The sequence below is a fragment of the Varanus komodoensis genome, unplaced genomic scaffold (genome assembly GCF_004798865.1).
Source record: "Varanus komodoensis strain SLA01 unplaced genomic scaffold, ASM479886v1 scaffold37, whole genome shotgun sequence".
Classification (NCBI taxonomy): Eukaryota; Metazoa; Chordata; class Lepidosauria; order Squamata; family Varanidae; genus Varanus; species Varanus komodoensis.
In genome coordinates, this window is record NW_025335889.1 from 3,494,369 (window position 1) to 3,516,546 (window position 22,178).

The 22,178-nt window shown below is 44.2% G+C and overlaps 1 protein-coding gene across 1 annotated transcript in view; it reads right to left on the reverse strand.

Moving 5' to 3' along the window:
• Window positions 1-2,108: 2,108 nt before the first annotated feature.
• Window positions 2,109-22,178, reverse strand: part of JPH2 (junctophilin 2) — a 78,681-nt gene continuing 58,611 nt past the window's right edge. Inside the window, exons 4-6 of the mRNA XM_044440244.1 lie at window positions 10,227-11,110; window positions 6,774-6,871; window positions 2,109-5,577 (exon numbers count right to left, since the gene is read on the reverse strand). Of these exons, the coding sequence (XP_044296179.1) occupies window positions 6,791-6,871; window positions 10,227-11,110 (965 nt within the window). The 3' untranslated portion in view covers window positions 2,109-5,577; window positions 6,774-6,790. The remainder of the gene's footprint in view (window positions 5,578-6,773; window positions 6,872-10,226; window positions 11,111-22,178) is intronic.

Below are 22,178 nucleotides of genomic sequence, written 5' to 3' on the forward strand. Positions count from 1 at the left end.
TTAACCACAGAATTTTATCCCTGTCATATCATCTCGCAGAGATCAGATGAGTGGGAGTCTCTAGCCCATGATACTTCCTTGGCCACCACACAACCCACATTCCTCACCTTGTTTTCGGCTGAAGTCTTCACGCCAGGCATGGAAGGCTGCAGCTCTGCAATCCAGTTGCTCATGCTCTTGGACTGAGGCAGCTGCAAGGTCCTGCTTCCTCCTTCACCTCCTATGTACCACCTACTCAAAAGTTCTTGGCAGGAATTGCCGGCTCCCATTATATTCAAGTGCCCCTCATTGTAAAGAAAGTTTCCTTGAAGTTGCCATTCCCTAGCCAAATTCAAGCCAGCCTGGCAAGGTGTATTGATTATTCCAGCAGCTGCTTAACATTTATTTGAATTGAACCAACCTGCCACTGGCACTTTTTATCAGAATTAAAGGCAATCACAAGAACCTTCTGTGAAAGGAAGAGTTCTGCTCACAGAAAGTTCTTCTGCCAGTATTGGGGGCATCCTCCCTTCACACACACACACACACACACACACACACACACACAGAGAGAGAGAGAGAGAGAGAGAGAGAGAGAGAGAGAGAGCGAGAGCGAGAGCGAGAGCGCTAGCTCACCCTATTTACCAGGGTCTTGGAACTCTCTATGGCATTTTCAAAGGACTCAAGTTGCTACCACTGAAAGGAAGGGGTAGGGAATGCAGCTGATTCTGCATAAATATGGATGCCACCCAATATTTTGGGAAAATGCCTAAATATAGGCCTTCATGCTTTTATTTATTTATTAGATTTATATCCCACCTTATTTCTTAGAAATAACTCAGAGCTGCTTACATAATTCTCCTCCTGCTGCTCTCTCAATACAACAACAACCCTGTGAGGTAGGCTGGGCCGAGAGTCTGTGAGTGGCCCAAAGTCACCAGTTGGCTCTATGACCAAGCAGGGACTGGAACTGTTCACTGGGCACTGGACAGCTGTTAATCTCAGAATGAAATGATAAACCATGGGTTAGAACCAAGGTCTACTTTCCATGGACAAAAAGACTCTGCACACAGAGGGGTCCTTTGCCCACTTTTCTGGGCTCTCCCTCCCTTGCTGTCCTTTCATCACGGTCCCCTGCTCTGTTTCCAGAGATCTGGACTGGCTGCTGAGAAGAGGAAGGTGCAGAGAACGTCACTGCATATGCCCAGATGGGGTTCCAAGCCTGAATCTATCATGAATTCATTGCAGATGTTTGTAAATGTGTAACACTGTTCAGGTGCTCCTCTGCTTGTCTGAAGGGCACACATGATGTAGTGCATGTAAGTGCTCCCCCAGTATCCCTGCATGCCCAGCTCCAACTCTGATCCTCACACTTGGCCTGACTTTTGCTTAGCTGATTGCACTTAGAGAAATCCTGTGACTGGTGACACTGATAAGATGTACAGTCATGGAACAAATATGCTTAGAGAGCCCTCTGCAGACCTTCCCAATCAACAAGTGAAGGTCTGCACAGAGGAGGGAATGTTGGTGAGGGGGCTGACGTGCCCTGCACACTGATGCCCTGCATACAGGAGAGCACTTCCAAGCCATCGCTGAGAGATTTCACCACAGGGCCGAGGAGCTTCCATCCTGTGGGTCAGATTGGGCTTTCCAGCTTGGTCTTTGTGGCCCTTGGAGCCACCGGCAAAGCCCTGCCCCAGACCCTGCCCCCAAAGGAGAGTAGGGAAAGGAATACCTACTTTTATTTCCAATCAGTAATCACTCCCCCAGTCAGCAGCTTGGTCAGGGTGGCTCCAGTGTGCACGGGCCGCCAACAGCTGGGAGAGTTGATGTGCCATGGAGTTGGCATGACCAAAGTGCTGGAAGAGGAGCTCCGGCCAATGTTCTGGCTGCTGCCTGGGTGACCTCCCTGCCCGCTGACACTGTCTGGCCCACGGAGGGCCCAGGGGGTTCACCCAGCCACTGCCCACAAAACCTTCTCCACTGCTTTCAGAGCAGGCACCGTTGACTCCAGTCCTACTGAAATCTGTGAAGGCTAGGTTGCTCTCTGATGCCTCGCCACTCATAGCCTTCACCTTGTCAGATATCGCAAATCACTCTCCCACTTTCATCTAAGAATTCATAGCTGGTGATGTGAGCAAAATAACATTTTATTATTGCACATAATCCAGCAGAACAACTGATGGAAACATCTGGACATTACACAAAATTTTATATACTTTTGACTTCAAAACGTGTGACTGAGGTGTGCTGGTGGTGGCGATACTTTTGTAGTTTTGTAAGACCTGCAAAATGTAACAACAACATCCTATTTCTGAAGAGACGTGAAGATGAGGTAAACCTGTCCCTGCTTACCCTAGAAAACATAACCCCACAAGGCTTTTGCATGCATTGCCCTGCGCCAGTGGTTCCTGGGGGATGCAGGCACTATGACATGCATGTTCAGCTCCTGCACCTGACAGAGCTGCCCATTCACTGTAAAGGAGGAGTGAATGGACATGCATGTGCAAAGATGCCCTTTCCATGGAAATGAATGGAAAAGCTCTCACACACAGAAGCTTAACTCACATGGAGCTCTGGATGCGAGGTTTGGTGTCTGTGCACACCTTATTTCTGCTGCCATGTTCAAACACATCTTTGGAACTAGATGGGTTGGAAATTACCTTGAGGTTCTCAGGATTCTGGAGCAGAGATGACAGGGAACACAACCACAGACTGTATGTGAGTGGCACCTGCTCTGCTAAATTACTTACTGTTGCTTCTCAAAGCTTGTGGCTACCTGTATGTAAACACAGCAATTACTGCATGTTGTAGTGGCTGAAGGCTAACAATGTCTACAGAAAAGCCCTGGGGGTCTCTTTCTCATAAGAGACCCACACAGATCCTATATGGTTAGAATCTGAAACACTGGACACAAAACCAGGGCTTGGACTTACTGAAACTGTAATCACTGCACATTGGATGCATTTGACAGTGTCAAGTATTAAACACAGTTTGTGATCTGAGATGGGTTTCAGCTGTTCAAAGGAAATAAGTAAGAAATATATATAATTCACTGGATGCACACAAGCCTTTGGGTGCACACAAGTAGCCCTCTGGATCCTGGCCTATATATTCTGTAGATCACAAAGCAAATCTACCTAGTTTTCTCACCACATCGCAATAGAGTGGCCAGGTACACTTTACCAAAAGAGAGAGCAAAAGAAGGGACAGGGTTGCACAAAGATTATACATCCTAATATTTGTGCAAAACTGAATTTGTTCATTTAGTATTGCACAAGAAAGTTGGAAATAATTATTATAATTTAAATAGAAAACTATACATCTCACCACAGTGGGGAAAAACAGGTAACTGGTGTGTCTGCCCTGCCTGCTGCCCACATGCTAATTGTTGGTGGCCAGGCTATTCTCAGCCCTTTATCTCTAAACCTGCCCGGGACTGGGAAGGGTTTCAAGTAGTGGACAGAGATATAGGACTGTCATCTGTGAAGTGGGACACAAGGCCACTCTGCATTGCAAGGAACAAGGCAACACTACAGCGCAGCATGTTAGTATGGATTTTTTCTGAGTGGGAGGGGGCATGATCCCAGCACTTTTAAAAAGGATTGGAGTTGCTTCATGATAAGGACACTTTAGGTCTTAAAAAAAATCAGACACATCGTTTTAGGCTAAGCAACTGGTGAACTGTACACCTAATGTCTGGAGAGGAATCAGGCTGTCAAATTTCAGAAATGATTAACAACCAAAATGCATCTGCTCTCTTGTGCACTTTTGAAATACCTGGGAGATTTCATTTTAAAGATTCCATTTGCTTCCCCATTTGTGTCCCTATTTGTGACCTCAGAGCTCAGAAAAATTGTTTTAAAAAGGTGTTGAACTAGAGATGGTCCCTCCAAAGAGCAGTTGGGGCACTGGTGGAGGGGCAGTCACTGGCAGAGGGGGATGGAGGCAGCACAAGCAAGACGGCAAAGTATGAGAGGCTGTCCTGCTCTCAGTGGGCAGGAGTTCCTGGCAATCCATGATGAATTCACCCTGCTGGGTTTGGATGACACCACAAGCCACCACGGATATCAACAACCCTGAAACAAGTCATGGATTCTTTGATTGTTAGTGAAAAATAACAACGTTTGGTTACCCATAGCAGGTTGTTGTGTCAGGCAAACTGGGACCATATATCCCTACTCCTCCAAGTTACAATATAGTTTGATTATTATATGAAAATAAAGGTAAAAGGCATAAAACATCATCACTCCTGCTTTCCCAATTCATTTCCAGCAATTCATAAATAATCTGAACACACTATCCTTTGCATCTACCTGCTGTATTCCTGTGACACCACATTTATAAGCCATTTGTCTCTTGGCATCTACAACCAGAGCCCCACTAATTTTCTAGTCTCTTTCTTTCACTTTCTCATTTATAACAAGCTGCTGCTTTCCTACGGAGTGTCGGCATACATAAAAATTCACAGTCAGTTTTAAATAAGGCACTTGTTAGAAAGCTTTTGAAATTGACTCAAAAAGTTCATGCTTTGTTCAAAAAATGGGGGGAAGGGGATAAAAGCACATTTAGGGCATATTCACACATTATATTTTTAAGGCTTAAGCAGATGCCAAATCAAGTGTGCATCTGAATACCCAAAGAAAAGAATAATGTGCAAAGTGGATTTCACTGCTGGTCTAAACTTTGGGGAGTGGGCAATTCCCAGCAACAAAGGGCATGCTAAGGCACTGCTTCATTATTAAACGAGCACAGACATCACCTACTAGAATTGCAGTAGCACACATTCAAAAAGGCAGCCTCTAGTTTGCAGGTTCCTTAAGCTCTAAAAAAGATTCACTCCATCTAATTACTACTCAGCGATATTGCAAGGGGCCTACTTGTGGGGGTTGCTGGCAATCAGACCTCATTTAAGCACCTTTTCACTGAAATTCATGAGACGCTAGCTTAGGAGAAGACATACTTCACCATGGATTCATTTACATCCTAGAATGGGATCTATTATTCAAATAAAAGATTTTTGCCTGCTTTAGAATCTGGACTTCTAAATAGAATTATTTAGAATTATATAGCAGCAGGAAAACAACCTGACTTCTCCTATTGTTTGATTCAATACAATCTAAGTTTGGGTAGAGAAGTAAAATCCACAGCAATAACCATTATTCACTGCTGCTGCATGATTTAGAAACACAGTGTTTTTTAGGAGATCTGTAACAGTAAGTCTTCCAGCAAAGCTTCTATTTTCATGGAGGAAGAGAGTGCTTTGCTCCCCCCCACCCCACAATTATCCATGAATCCTTTGTTTCTTCAAACAGCAGCACAGTAGTTCACCAAAGTTATGAACCTTTAAGGCAATTCTTGTTCACAACAAAAGGAATAATGAGGAGAGGGTTGTAAAATTCAAGGGTTCTTCCTGCTAGGCATAAGAGACAGCCTACAGTTAGGGCTAATCAGCTCATCAGTCTATAAACACTGTATGAAAGTTTATGATCTCAGAGCAGCCACTGGGCTCTTCTAAAAGCCTTCCTCTTTAGACGGTTCTGAATGGATGATGTTATATTCCCTGACAAGGTCTCTTGCCTTCATCAGCAGAAATGTCTGTGAGGATCAAAGTCAGAGAGAAAAAATATTAGAGAGGTACAATGGCAAGAGATGTCATAATTACTGATACAGTAACATTTACTGGGGAATCCTAAGCAGGACGGCAGTGTCCTATGAAGTTCAGTCAGTCTTACTCCCAGTTAAATATCTGTGCAATTGTGATCATAGAAAGCTTTTGACAGGAAAAAGACCTTCCATTCTTCTATAAGGGATTAGAAGATTACAACCAGCACTGTGTGGCCTGTAAGGACTCAGGTATTCACTTGCCCCATGTCACTAGACTATGGGACCGTCTTCCCCTTCTTTCTCATCATTTCGCCACATTCTTGCTCATCTCTGCTTGGTCCATAATTTGGCAGCATCAACAGCGAGCATGTAGAAATGTTCACTGTTGTGGCCCTTGAGAAAAAGGGCCACATTTTTCTCCATCACAAACCCTGAAGATGATGCATGGAATGCAGTGTACCTGCTTCTGTGATTCTCAACACACACATACCGAAGGAGGAAAAAAAATACGTGAAGAGGGAATTCAGGTTTACTGGGTCTTTAGAAAAGATGGCAAAGGATGAGAAGCAGCTCTTCTCACACCAATATGTGAACTGGGGCAGTTCCATTCACCTCTCTTCACTGGCAAATGTACCCTCTCCCTTTGCAAGGTCTGTCAAGCAAGAACGTCCTGTGCCAAGGCTGCAGTCTTTACCTCCTCTTCCAGTTGTCAAAACAGGAGGGCACCCCAAGTTATTACATGGCTTGCGGCTACAACACCACAACCAACATCTGAGGCCTTCCTCTGAGTGCCACTTCTGAGGGAGGCTTGAAGGGTGACCACAAAGGGGAGAGTTTTCTCAGTGCGGGGCTTCAGCTGTGGAATGATCTCCCCGCTGAGGTTCTCCTGATCTCAACTCTCTTCCCTCAGAAAAGAGTACTCTTTTCTGCAAAGCATTCAATGGCATTTTATGTCATGGGAGGGTGTAACAGGGGAAAAACGGATTGAAAATTATTTTAGCTGTCTAAATTGTTTTACATTCTGCTTTCAAACTGGAAATTTTATGCTTTTTAATATAACGTTTTTTCCTGCTTTTTTACAAATGTATGTGAACTTCACAGAAGGCTTCAGCATTTGGGTCAACAGAAATGAAATAATACTTTATTATAATCATAATAATTTGGGAATAACATTTCATCACTCTTACCTTGTCTTAGTTTCACATCATGTCAGGAAATGCACAAACAAAATGGACAGGCCAATGTTCAACAGTATAACCATGCAGATGATGATTGTGTTAGGTCCCTGAGGGAAAAAAACCCAAGAGTATAATATTATCTACTGTTTTTAAGACAAAAATAAAAATTTCCTTAATGACATTTCCAAATGAAAACCACAGGCTATATTTTCATTTTACGCAGGCACTGCTACAGTCACTTATAATACTAAACTGCAGTTCTACATTATGGGGGTGTGGAGCAGCAAGACCTGGTTGCGCCCCCTTCCAGGGTAGCTACAAGGTTCAGATGTTTTTGCTTCCATCTTATGCTACCCACAGCTTGTCATGACATCTGTGACAAGCTGAAGTTAGGCTGGCATTCTGCTTCACACAGTGCTAACGAGATACAGAACGGAGGGCATGGAGACCACCTCTGGCTCATCCTTTTGCCCTCAACCACCAGTATTAAGCAGCATACTTTCTAGCCCACAACAATGGCTTAATGGTGGGATAGTGAATAATAACAATCAATAAGCTATCCTTCTTCATCAACATGTCTAATCCCCTTCCAAGTACTGAAGGCCAACAGCCAATTTTATGGCAACAAATTCCATAAAGTAGTTAAGCATTGTGTGAAGAAGTACATTCCTTTGGACCTCTCTACACAAAACAGTATCTACTTTCTTTTTTAGTGCAGCACCAAGATCTGAACACTACACAAAAGTTCTTGCTTTCCTGCTTTTTGAGTGCATGGCCTTTAGGTGGAGCTGTGCTATATCAGAATAACACAAATACACAAGGAGAAATAGCACATTTTCTGCATTCCAGTGTAATACTTCATTTTCCATATTCTAAAAGAAAACCCAAGAAACTGCTGAAAAAGCAAAAGCAAAATTGTGAGCTCCTGATTTTATCTAAAGAGCCTGTAAAAATCACAAGTAAGGAATCATAAGAGCACAATAAAAGTCTCAGGTAGAAAACCTCTTTGTCTTGCTTGTACTGATTGCCAATCAATTCTACTGGTACAAATGGTTCATATCCTAGCATTGTGAAATGGGAGGGGCAGACTCTGTCTGTCTTTCATTTCCCCCCTTTTTGCAAGGAATACACGGTGGCTTAAAAGGTCCTGCTCCTCTCTATTTTATCCTCACAAGAGCCCTGTGAAGAATGCTAGGCTGAGTCCAAAGTCACCCAGTGAACTTTATGCTGAATGGGCGCTACAACCTGGATCTCCCAGAGCCCAGTGCAACACTCTAACCACTCTGCTTCATTGAACTCTCTCTTTCCAAATTTCCCCCTCCACATGACTTGGGCTGTGACTCCCGTCATTCCCAGCCAGTTACAGTCCAAGCCTTCTCGAGGGCACAAGACGGGGCAGGTGCTCTATTCATTGACACCACACCATGTCTAATCATATAAACCTCTCTCATGTTCTCTTGCCCTTCAGCAGGCCTTTTTCAAAACCTGAAGTCCCCAGATGCTTTTCTCTTTTCCTTCTAAAGAAGTATTCTTTTGTTCACCTTTTCTGCAGGATTTCCTGGTCTGCAACGTGCATTCGGAGATGAGGCACACAGAACTGTGCACAGTTATCCAAATGCCACTGGACCAGAAATTTATGTAAGGGGTTTGGAACACCAACTGAACTGAGACCCATTATAGGAGCTGGGTGGGCATGACACCCTAAGGCCCCAGTGGCTGAGATACAATGTCATAAAACTAGCAACTGGTGGTGCTATGAAAAGCAAAACTTGCCTATGCTAGCCAACAGGTCTCAAAAGTTCACCAAAAGGCATATCAGTTAAACTGTTTTCCTTCTGCCTTCCCCCTATAAATGGGAATTCGAACCTAATCCATTTTAGCCTACATTAAAGCTGAACAGTAATTAGATTCTTTATTAGGGGGCAAGAGATTTACATAGCAACATGAAACAGTTAGAAGCTCTTAAAATTCTATCTGTGGAGCCTCAGCTTTTATAAATGTAGCATCCCCTTATACTCTTTCACTCATTTATCAAGCAATTAGTTCAGCCACAAATCTTCCTTGCAAGAGGCAGAAAGGTGGGCTAAAAATACAATAGAAGAGGAAAGGGAAGAGGAATTACAATACTTACACAAATTAGGGGCAATGTGCACAGCAATTATAAATCCCAAACGTGTTGGTGAATGGAGAAGGTCCCTAGTTAAACAAAGACATCTCAACAGGTGTAGGACAGAGATAGCATTGGATCTGCTTGGTCCAAATACCCTTTTCTCCCCTGATCCCTGGCTGTGGGTCAGAACCGTCAACTATGCAGGCTAAATGTAGTTAATGCACTAGGAGTAATGTGTTTAATCCCCACTACACATTCATTTCAAAAGGGAAGAGTTAACAAAACAACAAGAACAACAACACTTTGCTCTCACACAAACAATTTCTTTGACATTGGTCAGACTCTCCACATGCTCAGGCTATGGATATTGTGTGGATCGGACAAAAGTTAGCACTCAGGCACTGTCAATTGTCATAAGAAGCAGTTTGCATTGATGTGTGGAACTACTTGAGTATTGTCATGTGTGTAAATAAGGCACCACAGATAGTACTTTCATAATCACCTTGCATCATCAAAAAGAAGAGATCAATACTTGTGTAAACCAGCCCTAAGGTTTAAAGTGCCAGCAAGAAAGCGAAAACAAAATCTTTCGGGAAAAACAGTTCAGTTGGGTCAAAGTGATCAATGCTACATCAGGTGATGAATGACACTATCAGAAACCTTTTCTCCAACCCAGGAATGTTCATTCTGGCAATAAGTTGTGAATACAGTTAATATTTCAATGTCCTGGTGCTTTAAGTGCACAATGTTATAGATGTGTGAACAGAAAAAGTCCTACAACTTGTGGCATCCCCCAGCTAGTTCTGCAGCATTAGAGAACTTGTTTCTTTCTAAAATGCATAGCATCGCACCCTAAATAGCATACAGCTCCATTAAGGCAGTGGGGTGTGCGGGGAGGTGGACCAACAACATTTCCTGAACCAAGGTACATCTAGCACCTTTTTCTGAAGCTGCATCCAGAGGAGTTGTGGGGTAAGATATCAAACTGTTATGAAATGCATGTTTCTTAGGACTTCATATTAAGAATTGCCCAGCTGTGTCTGATGGCACTTGCTGATCTAAGGTAAAACACCAGCTCCACACTTTACAGCCTCATCTAGTGGCAGAATACATAAAACTCACTTTAGATTGAAATACTGTGGTTCTGGAGAGATATGTAGTCATATCAAGAGAGTATGCCAGCCTAGTCTGCCAGATCAGATGCACAAATGTTGTGAAGCAAACTCAGCTTTTCCACCTGAAAACTATGAAGCTCGACAGCCCTCAGAAAGGGAAATTAAGAACACTGCGATGTACTGTTGCCCCCCTGTCCTCCCACTCTCCATTCCACTGTCAAGACAGACCAACATCACCTCTTCTTGTTCTTCCACCTCCTTTGCTGCTGCTTCTGGAGAAGGAACTTTTTTCAGCACAGCCTTGGGCTCGATTTTGGCTACCACCTTTGTTTCAGCCTTCCGCTCAGGCTTGCCTTCAATTGCAGGCTCCACTTTTTCTTGCACTTTGTGTTCAGGAGGAGGGTGTTTCTTGGGCTCCTGCTTAGGTTCTGCTTTGAGTGCTTTTTTCTCTTCATGAGCTGGTTCGTGCTGAAGGACAGGTGTACCTCCCCTCTTTTGCAGCTCCAATTTCGGTTCAATGGCCTTCACATCAGCTTTTGGTTCTGGGGAACTTGGTTTGGCAGGCAATTTGGAATCAGGGAATGGTTCTTCCTCATAGTTCAGTGGGGGAGTAACTGGGGAGGTCCTCACAGCATAACTGTGATAGCCCTGAAATAATGCAACATCGCCTTCAGGTTCTATCCTCTGGAGAGGTTTGATCTCCATCTGCTCAGCAGCGATCCTCATGTGGCTAGGTCGGCTGGGGCTTCGGGAAGCAGGCCTGCTGGTGCCAGCCGACTTCTCGGCTGGTGCCAAAAATGCATTAGAAGGTGTGTTTGGCCTGCTTCCTGTATGGCTTCCATCCTTGGTGTGATCTCCATTCCAGCTTCCAGAGCCATGTAAACCATCCTTCTGGGAACTCTGCTTAGCACGCTTGGCCTCTGGTGGTGTTCCAGTGGGTGAAGGAGTTCGAGCTGGACTTTCTTTGGGTTTGGTAGACTCTTGCTCTTCAGCCTCAGGACTTTGAGAAGATGTTTTCTGAGGAGGCTCTTCCACAGGTGGTGCCTCTTCTTCCATGTTCTCTATATTCTCCTCATTCTCCATGAGTTCCTGGAGCAGCCTCCTCTTCATGTATTCAGGGCCTAGGAAAGGGGAAAAAGTGGTTTTGAGTAGTATCAGTAAGCAGGGCAGACATCAACTGGTTGCAAACATTTTTGGACTCGGACATGAAATATATGAGTTCAGTCCCAGTTCAGCACTGTTGGATGCATGGAAGTTTCTGAAGTGACATATTGCTGGGAGCACTTTTTACTCTGTAATATAGAATGTCTCACTGTTATATATGAAAAGTACATCAAATTCACTTCAAAAATTGAACATCAATATGAATTTCTCAGTTACAATGGTTTTGTCATTTGATTTGTAGAAGTTGGGATTTTATTTGTAGCCATACAGAAAACTATAAATTTAAAGGCACTCAAAGGGGGAATCTCATGCACTCACCATTCTGCATCTGTAAATAAGCACTCCACAGTGCTATTATTTACCTAAATCACACAAGGATATGGCAATCCTTGTTTAAAAGAGTATGTATCTAAATAAGGAAAATAAATAAATGGCTCTTTCCCCCTATTATCTTTGAGAGGAATGAAGCATTGAGTCATTAAGGTTACAGAAACAATTATTGAAAAGCTAAAAGGACAATTTATTATTTTTGCTAATTGCACTCATGTTGCTTTGATTTCAGGTTTCATTCCCCTCTTCTTTTCCTTCAGAAATGGTGCTACTGAGATATTAATACTCTCTGGCTTAGGTCCAAGAGACCCATTACTGATGGAAGAATAATGACTGGATCTCGCAACATTTTCCTTTTTAATGATCTGCAGCAGCGTGAGTCTGTCAGTGTGTTCAGCGGTGCGCTTTCCCCTTCCCTCTCATAATGGCTTGCTGATCACAACAGTTCTTTCCGCAGTTCTTTCTTTCTGTTCTACTAACAGCTGTTAGATTAGGAAACCATCAAAGAGGTGGGGAGGAAGGATTGAATGCCCTCCCCCCCAGCACTGAAAGAAGCAACTTAATAGCTCTCTGCCTTGAGCCAAAAGGAAAAGCTTGGGAGATTTAGACGCAGATCCTTCACCTAATAAGCAGTTTGTCACTTTAATTGTTGCTTTTGCCTGAAATGCATTTCAAATGCTTGTGTTATTGCAGGTAAAGCCCTTTATGTTCAGCCATAGCACAAACAATGTTGTACAAATGAAGAGTCCACCACCTGTTTCTTCCTTGCATTTAATAAGCCTATGGATCAGGGAACATGTTATCCTGGCCCTGTGGCATGGACATCACTGCACGCCGCGTTCCCTAGACCTCTGCATATCCACCAAATGCTGTATGCACGGGGTCCTAATCCATCCATGTTTGCCATTTATACTAATCCTTGAAAGCAACTAGATCCCCACTGGGTACTATAAATTTCAGAAAGGGAAGGCACAGTCCCAATAATGGAGTGTGGAATATGTAGGGGTGGGGGGATGACAACATTACGACCCCACATCAGGGTTGCTGACTATGTGCTCCCTGCTTTACCGGGGTGACATGCCTTCAAACACCAGTTGCTGAGGAGCTCGGGCAGGAGGAGGTCTTGCACCCATCCTGCTTGAGGGATCCTGTGGGCAGCTGGTTTGCCACCAGGTGTATGGAGTGCTGAGCTAGACAGACACTTTCTCTGATCCAGCATGGCTTTTCTTAAATTCTTAAATTCTTCGTAGGGTCCCAATCTGGACAGGAACTCTGAGTTCACACTAAAATAAAACCAGAACAAATACAGTGCTGGTTTATTTAGCATAACTGCTCTTTGGTCTTGTGGCAAAAACCTGGGGAGAAATCATTAGATGCTCTGGTTATTACAGCGCAATTGTTTTCTAATAGAATTTGTTTATTTATTTAGTTTAATACCATCATTCATTAAAAATCTCATGATGGCTTACACAACAAATTCCAAGTTAGAAAGAGCCAGTCCGTCATGTCAGTCTCCCAACAGCAAATTGAGGGATTGCAGGTGTCTTAGTCTATGCCTAACCAAATCTTTGTCCATCGGTGCGAGCCCAGTGCAAAGGTCTGGCTGAGAGGCAAATGGGGGAGGGGAGAGAGGCTGCAGGGGCCTGTCTTTGGCATGAGGAGAGCTGTCAGACTTGTGCATCGCCACTAATAAGGTCACCACCTGTGACACTAAGATCCTGTTGAAACGCCGGAGCATTTGACCTGTTTCCATTAAACAAGGTGACTCCTGGATTCAGATTTCACTCTGACCTCATCTGACTTGGTGGTCTCCTAGCAGCCATGCCATAGATGACATTATTATTTACATGTGTTGATAAATTTTAGTCTACAGCAAATTCCTGGGTGCCTCCCACTGCTCAGGCAAACCTACTTAGGAACTGCAACAGTCTTAATTAGCTACCATGGATTTGTGGGTGACACTGAAGAGGTGTCAGAATCTGGATTGCTCTGGTGCCTGGAACCAGAACCACCTGCTTGGTATTTGCAGGACTGGTCCCAGGCTCTGCTGGATGAGCACCTGCTGGGAGCCCTGGGGGTAAGAGCAAACTCTTCTCTCCAGAACTGGTCTCAGCACTGCAGGTCCTCCTGTTAGCTCTAGTGCCTGCTCCTGATTCCTGCTGTGTATCCTGCCTTGCCATGTTGCCTCAGCATCACAGGTCTCTCTGTTTTCTGTTGTACCTGTATCCTACCTTGCTGTTTGTATACTGCCTCTTGCCAGGTACCCTACCTTGCCAAGTTTCTTGTCTTGCTGCTGTTCCTGTCTCTTGCCTGACCCGTAGCCTGCCTCACTGTTTGTATACTGCCATGCTGTGCACCTTGCCTTGCTGTGTATTCTGCCCAGCCTTGTTGCCTCAACAATGTGGGTTTGCCGGCTTGCTGTGGTTCAGCTTCTGCATCTTGCCTGATGCTTGCTGTGACTCCTGTCCTGTTATCCTGTCCGAGATACCTGCACTTTCATTCTCCTGGCTGTCAGCCCTTGGCTTGTTCCTGACCACATCCTTGTTCTGCCTGGATATGTGCACAACTGGCTCCTGACCCTGGCTTGCTCCTTGGTTACTATGACTTGTACTTTGCTATTGGACTTGCAGTTAAACCTTATGTTGGAACTCTGTCCCACCTTGAGTTCTGTTGCCCTGGTCCCAGTGCCTCTGGCCACCCACATCTCAGCCCTGGGCCCTGACAAGAAGCAGGAAATGTGGCTCTGATAGAAGCAGAAAGCAAGTCCTCTAACACATAAAGCTGACTCAAAATTAACTGATGATCCAGACTGAGGCTGGCTTTCCCCAGTGCCCTGCTAGCAGCAGGCCAGTGCCTGGAAGAGGGATTTGACACATGAGTTGGGCACCCCTGTGGAACCATTCGGTCAACAGTCAGCATACAGGTGGCAAAAAACCCATGGGAAGCATAAACAAACACTACCTTACACTCACTCGAGAGCGGTGAAATCTTCTAAAAATCTTACTTCCCCGAACCAGCGTGTCTGCACAACAGCAATTCAGCAACGCTTTATCCAAGTGTGAAATGCCTGCTCTCCAAAGTGCTGGGAGATCAGACAGCACCTTCAATGGCTTGCTGTGATCAGTTTGCATTGCATTTTGCAGACAGAATCCCCCCACTTGCTGCAGTTTTGATGCTATTGTCTGGACAAAGATGGACATGGCCAGAGTCATGCTGTTTTGGACAAATCACCCAAAAATGAGAGCAAGGTTTTATTACTGCCACCAATTGCCACTTGGACCCATGCCCTTCTGGGTACTAAAATCTGGACCTCAGGAGTAGTTAATGACTCCACTGCACTTAGGAGGCATGGATAACCCGAAAGACACTCAAGGGCACATTTTATAGACATTATATAATACATATCTTCTATCTTATATAAGGTATTATCACATTGCATTATAATTCACCTTTCTTCCTCTTGCAAGGACCTCAAGGAGGCTGACAAGGTCCTCTCCCTTCTATTTTATCTTCACAACAACCCTGTGAGGTTGGTCATGCTAACAGTCTATGACTAGCCCAGACTCACCCAGTGACCTTCATGCTAAATGTGGACTGGAATCATAATCTCTCAAGTTCCAGCACAGCTCTGTAACAACTATGACACACTGGGTACTATCACAGTGCCACAAACTTGCACTGGGATAGTATTACTTAGTTGTTTTCTTTAGCAGTAAGACTTCATTGTGTTTCTTCTATTATACCCTGGGAAAATAGGCCCTGAGAAAATAAGTCGCACCATAAACCCGTTAGCATTCCAAGTCAAAGCACAGTTTTATAATGGGATAATAAAAAATAGAAATATTTTACTTATTATTATATGATGTCTTATGACTTGATTGCTGAAACACTAAACACATTTCCTGTTTAAAATATAGTTCAGCCCCTGTAATTATCCGAACTGAAAGATGTATAAGAGCTCCGATCAAAACCTTGCTTCATTTCTTATGACAGCTGCCGAAAACAGAATTGCTTCCTCCCTTCAAAATTCAAGTATGAGGCAGCATTTGAGAAACTGATTCCAAGTCATAATGAATTCAAAGTTCTGGAACGAAAGGAGCACCTCCAGCGTGATGTGTGCAGTCAGGGAACAGATAACATCACACCTCTTCCATTCCTGTGGGATTGGCTTGGGTTTCCTTTAATTGAGGCAAGCTGCTTCCACCGACTAATCTGCAAGGATAATTTTAACTCGTGAATGAATCTGAGAAAACCAATAAGTTGTCCTCCAGATGTTCCAGGAATGAAAACGGGCAGGGTCCGTCACTCTAGTGGCTGCAAATCTGGGCCATGTGACATCTGCCACTCCTGAAAGATTCTGCTGATGCTGAGAGGCATATTTCTGGCAGACAGATATATCTGGCGCAGCCTGGGATGTGTTAGGAGAGGCCATCAAGAGCCAATTGGGGCAATCAGTGATATCAATCAGTGAAACCCTTCCTGGTCCGTACTAAGTCAGGGCCAGGAGAAATATTATTTTAAATGTACCTGGCAGGAACATCTTTTTCCTTTCATTTTTGCTCTACAGCGGGTAGAAGAGGCCTGATCCATACTTGGGGCCCTGTGGCAGTGTCTGCTTTTGCAAAACAGTTATCCGAAAGGCAGAGTGATTACCACCCTGCAATAGGTACCTGAAGGTGTACAAAGAGAGCTAATTCTGAATGAGCCTATAGTGGGGAAGAGCTAAACCTCCATGCCTCCCTTGCTATGGTCCTGATCAAGACTGGTCCCCTTGCACCTATGCAAAGTAAACACGAGCAGCTCCATCTTTCACGTCATGCTGGTTTTGCCCTCAGCCTGCAGGCAGCAAACTTACAGATGTTTAAAAGAGAAATTTCCTACAACTCCCAGCATGCCTCAGCCAGCCATGCTAGAGCATGCTAGGAGCTGTGGGAGATCTTCCTTTCTAAGCTTGCATAGGATTGTGCCTTAAGTGAGGCTGCAAGTCTGAAAGCAACTCAGAAAGGGCTGGGCAGGGAGTGGTCCTCTCTGGGCACAGAAAACGCACGGGCAAGTTCAGGTAATACTTTAAGCCCAAAATAACAAGAAGTGACAGTGGTGCATTCAGCCAGACTTCTTCTCAAGGAGACCCAGCCAAACGTGCCACCACCCAGAATCAAAACCCAAAACCTTCTCCTGCTGTTGGCGCAGCACCTCCTGGTACCACACCAGCCAGGGCAGTGTGGAGAGCCAGGCTCTGCCAGATGCCCCTTCCCAAGCCCTGCCTGTGGGTTGCAAAGGCAACGTAGGCAGGACGCACGCCTCAGCAGCATGGCCACCTGCCTCGCGCACTTGCACCTTCCCAGGTCCTGCTCAGGATGTGGGAAGGGGGCCGCATGCAAGGCAGGACATAGGCTGCCAAGCCGCTCTGCTTGGCTCCCATTTGAGGAAGGCAAGCAAAGGAGGTGGGATCCAGCCACTCAGCCTCCCCTCCTGAAGAGGACGCTGGCACTGCTGCCTCAGCCCAAGAGGCTTGCGGTCACCCACCACTGCGGCCGCAGCAGTGGTGGAGGCCAGCGAGAGCCAGGCGCTCCGCCGCACTTCCTCAAAGCCAGCAAAGCTGTGTGTCTGGCTCCTCCCCACACGCCACCTCCCTCTGTCCCAAGCAAGGTTTCAGTGGGTTTCCCCCACACTCCTGCCAATGCTAGGGAAGAGTGGGATTGGGCCAAGTGCCAACAGCGTCAGCTGCAGCCCCCTGGCAACCTTTTTTGCTGCTCCAGCCAAGTGGCTTTCCAGCCTGTTGGGTTGACCATGTTGTAGCATGACATCTGGGTTCAGACAACACACTAAGCCACGGTGGGATTCCTAAACCCAACAGTAAGCCATGGCTACTTGGGCTGCTTTATAAACCACCCAGAGTGGCTTATAAAGCACCGGATGGTAAGTATGGTGCTTCAGACAACACACTAAGCTACCCTTTCCAGTGGCTCAGCATGTCACACAAACCCAGTCAATAGCCTTCAGTGTAGCCTTCTCCCTGACACCTGGAGCCCAAAGTAGACGTGGTGGTGAGAGAGATGTCTCCTGACCTGACCCATTCGGGCATAAAGCAGGGCTGATTGATAAGTAATCTTCCAGCAACATTCATCTTGACTTGTTAAGGGTGAAAAGGGTATGCAACCCTACAGTACCTTATTTTGCCTCCAGAGCAGACAGGCACTCGTCCTGCCAACTGCCAACTACCTTTCTCCACCCCATTCCCACTTTCCTTCCTCCAGGCAATGCTTCATCATGACCTAGGATCATTTGCAGGGAGGTTCCTGGGGGGAAATAGTGTCATTTGTTCATGGCTGCTCTGAATATTTTGCAGTGGAGGTTCTTCAGGCAAAAATGCATTCAAAAATGGATGTCTTGAGGGAAAGCACATGCAAAACTATGTGTGTCAGGAAAAATGGCAGCAAAATGCATTACGTTAAGAAAATTGCTTGCAAAAATGTATATATTAGGTAAAATAATGCATAAAATGTAAGCTTTCAAAGTAACATGCACAAAACTGGATATGGATTGTCACATAGACTTTTTAAAAAATCAGGATGAACTAACTTGAGATCTGAAAATTTCTTAAAATGCAGGTGAATTGCAAAAAGAGAAACAGAAAGTGACAGATTTGCCCATGCCTAGGTCCGACGCAGCAGAAGTCTTCTTCTGCTCTTTTGAAGTGTTCTTAGCTGTCTGCCAAAGTAATGAGAGCTAGCCAGGTTGAGTTGGCAGTTTCTCAACAGCTGGGAGCCTTACGTGTATACACCACCAAGCCCAGGGCCAACTGTGGCCCCCTGCAGTGTATGCATGCACACCGCATTCACGTGGTAAGGTCTCTCTCATGTTACAGAGTATACTGGGGTCCATAGCTGCTATTTCAGCAATATGAGAAGCACCTCCAAGGCAGGACTCATATGCTATGAATTTTTATTAGGCGTGCATCCATTTGAACCCATTGGAACTTATTGTATTGGGCTGCAAGTCCATTTACTCACTCTGACAGATCAATCATTTAATTTGGATGCTGCTCTCTCCTCTACATAGCTCTATACAAAAGGGCCCCAGAAAGAAGAAAGCCATTAGAAATTTATTTTAGCCACCCTGCCCTGCCTGCAGGCTCCTGTCAATCATAAAAAGACCCATTCAGGGCCATTTATTTCTGGCTGCAAGAGACTATTTGGAAGCTATTTCACCAGTTGCTCAGGCTCCTCAAAATAGCACTGTGCAGACTGATCAACTGTGGTCTCTTGCATCCCAGCTTGGGACTTGGGACTTCTTCCTCAGAATAAACCAGACAAATACATGCACAATCAAGGGTCTACTAAAACCATTTCCTGTATGGACTCTGTCGATTTCCATGACATCCTCCTGTCATCTCAGAAAACACACTATTCTCATGAACAATTCACCTTTGATTAGTCTACTAATTTGAGTTGCTTAATCTATGGATTACATCAGATAAAGGTTGCATGTATATTTGACTGTGGGCACAGACACATGCAAATATAATTCATATGCTTAAGACTATGTTTATGTTTATCACTTTGCATTTATATCCTACCTCTGTTCCTCCTGCAAGAAACCCAAGGCCCCTGCCAAGGTCTTCCTCCTTTCCATTTTAACCTCACAGCAACCAACCTGTGAGGTAGGTCAGGCTGGGAGTGAGTGACTGGCCCAAAGGCACCTCAGGCGCTTCATGGCTGAGTGGGGACTAGAACCGCATCTCCCAGGTTTCCAGTCCAACACTCAAACCAGCACACCACTTTCTCATTTTTTGTTTTTTACAGAAGGCTTATACTGATGCGATATATACATTTTAGTTGTCTCTATTTGCAGTTTTCTCATCAAATATTGATTTTGTCTGTTATATATGGATTTTTTAAAATGTTCTGGTGTTTGATGGGAACATTTTAATGTAAAAGTGAAAATCCAGCTTAGTCAATCATTCCTCCTTTCTTTCTGTGACCTGTGCATCTGATAACCAGACAGTACAGTATTTCCATAACAGAATATGTGGCACCTTTATTCAAAGAGCGGAACCATAACGAAGGCTGAGAGTCAAAAAATTGATGCTTTTGAACTGTGGTGTTGGAGAAGACTCCTGAGAGTCCCTTGGACTGCAAAGAGATCAGATCAGTCAATCCTAAAGGAAATCAACCCTGGCTGCTCTTTAGAAGGGCAAGTACTAAAGCTGAAGCTCAAATACTTTGGCCACCCAATGAGAAGGAAGGAATCATTAGAAAAGACGCTGATGCTGGGAACGGTTGAAGGCAAAAGGAGAAGGGGACGGCAGAGGTTGAGGTGGGTGGATGGGGTCACTGGAGAAGTGGCTGCGGGCTTGGGTGTTCTCCACCATCTCTGGGAGATGGTGGAGAACAGGGAAACTTGGAGGAATGTTGTCCATGGGATTGGAAAGACTTCGGCACAACTTTGCGACTGAACAACAATATCAAAGAAGACATGGTCAATATTCACATGTAACTATAAACTAGGAATCCTGGCTTATTAAACCACAATGTGAACAAGCTATGTTTCTGCATGCATCCCATTCATTCCTACCTCTCTTCTCCCTTTGCCTGAGTATTATGAGTACTCAGGGTCTTGCATTCCTACTTTATTTGGCCCTCTTGTGACTTCTGCATAAGTACTGTTTCTGTTTGGGTCTCCAAACTGCAAACTGATGTACACATGCATTAGAATTCTGCAATGTAACATTTCCTGGAAAACACTACTTCAGGTTACAGATGGGGGCCTGCTGTCAAGCAGGAACAACAACAGTACATTTTAAACCTAAAAATTGGCTATCTGCAATAGCATGCTAAAAAGTGATCTGTGGCCCCTGATGCTGGCCATATCAGGACAGATGACCTGACTGAAGGAAGTTCGGATAATGTTTCTTTTCTTTTAAACTGGACTTGGACTGATCAGCCTTTCAAAAAGAGGATGCTTTCAAAACAGAGAACTGTTTTCCAGCAGTCCTTCAAATAGAAGAGTGTCCTCTGTAAAGTTGGCATATTGGCCATTCTGCCTCTTTATTTCCTTCCCCACTTGAAATGGCTTGGCAATTTTCAATTACTTGTGTTATTCCTGAGGCAAAGTTTCGGCTGATAGCTGTTTTGTTTAACGAGTTGCTATTGTAGTTATTTTCATTGTCATAGCTTTATTGCTATTGTAGAATTGATCTTCATTTTCCTATTTTTTGGCAACAAGAGAATTTTTTGCAAAAGAATGGCAAGATACAACATACCAACATAAATCTATCATAGTGCTTTGCTGACACTGCAAGTATTGATTTCCACACAGGGAATTGTGGTATAAACATGGGCTTTAAGAAGGAATTGGATAAATTCTGTATGTGGAGTTGCCTTAAGGCAGATAGAAATGAGTTACTTTCTTTCACTGAAACTCTGTAAAAGTTGCTCAAACAAGTATTGCTCAGACTCTATTATAGGATAACATTCTTAAGTAGGAAGACTGACTTCATCAACCTTTCCCAGCCTGGTGCCTGCCAGTTGTTTTGGACTCACATTCACATCAGCCCCAGCCATTCACTGTCAATGTTGGGAACTGTATTTTACAGCATCTGGAGGGTACCTGGTTGGGGAAGGCTAGATCTGATTGTATGAAAGTCATTATTTTTCGGTATTAGAGTGGATACTGCATGGCCCTTTGCCAATGATAGTTCCACATTGGATGCCTTCTTCAGGTATGGAATTGTACATGATGGCCCATAAGGACTTTCACAACTCCAGATCACTTATATTAGGAATGTCAGTGCTAGGATTGTGCATACTTTCAGATTTCAAAAAGGTCTAATTCAGGAAGAAAACAGTTATAATTTCTCATCTTTCCAAAAGGAGTGTTCCAATATGGCTATTACAGTAGGCCATTTCTGATGTAACATTTTGCACTCACAAATACTAATTCAAAGGCATTGTGCAAATGCCAGGGCACTGGCATTTTACATGATCATTCATTACTCATGTAAACCTTCTGATGAAAGTTTATTCATGAGTAGGGTGCAAGAGAAATTGTCAAGAACAAATCCTGCCTGTCTAACCTGATTTCATTTTTGGATAGGTAACCTCCCTGTCCACCTATGGGAATGATGTGGATATCATGTATCTTGACTTCAGCAAAGCTTTTGACAGTGTCCCATGATATCCTGATTAGCAAGCTAACTAAAAGTGGGCTAGATGGAACAATTATCAGGTGGATCTACAGTCAGCTACAAAAACAGGCACAAAGAATGCTTAGCAATGGCATCTTCTCAGACTGAGAAGAGGTCTAGTGCTCTTCAACATTTTCATTAATGATTTGGATGAGGAAGTTCAGAGAAAATTTATCAAACATGCAGGTGGCACAAAATTGGGCAGGACAGTTAATATCCTGGGAGACAGAAATAAAATTCAAAGTGATCTTGATAGCTTGGATCACTGGACTGGACTGAAAACAACAGACTGAAATTTAATACAGACAAATTTTCTATACCTAGCGAAAAGAAACTAAATGCATTGTCTCGAGTTGGGGGATACTTGGCTCAGCAATACTGCAAGTGAGAGGGATCTTGCTATTGTTCTAGATCCCAAGCTGAATATGTCTCAGTGTGATGTAGCTGCAAAAAGGGTGAATGCTGATTTGGGCTACATTAATAGAAGTATCCCATCCAAATCATGT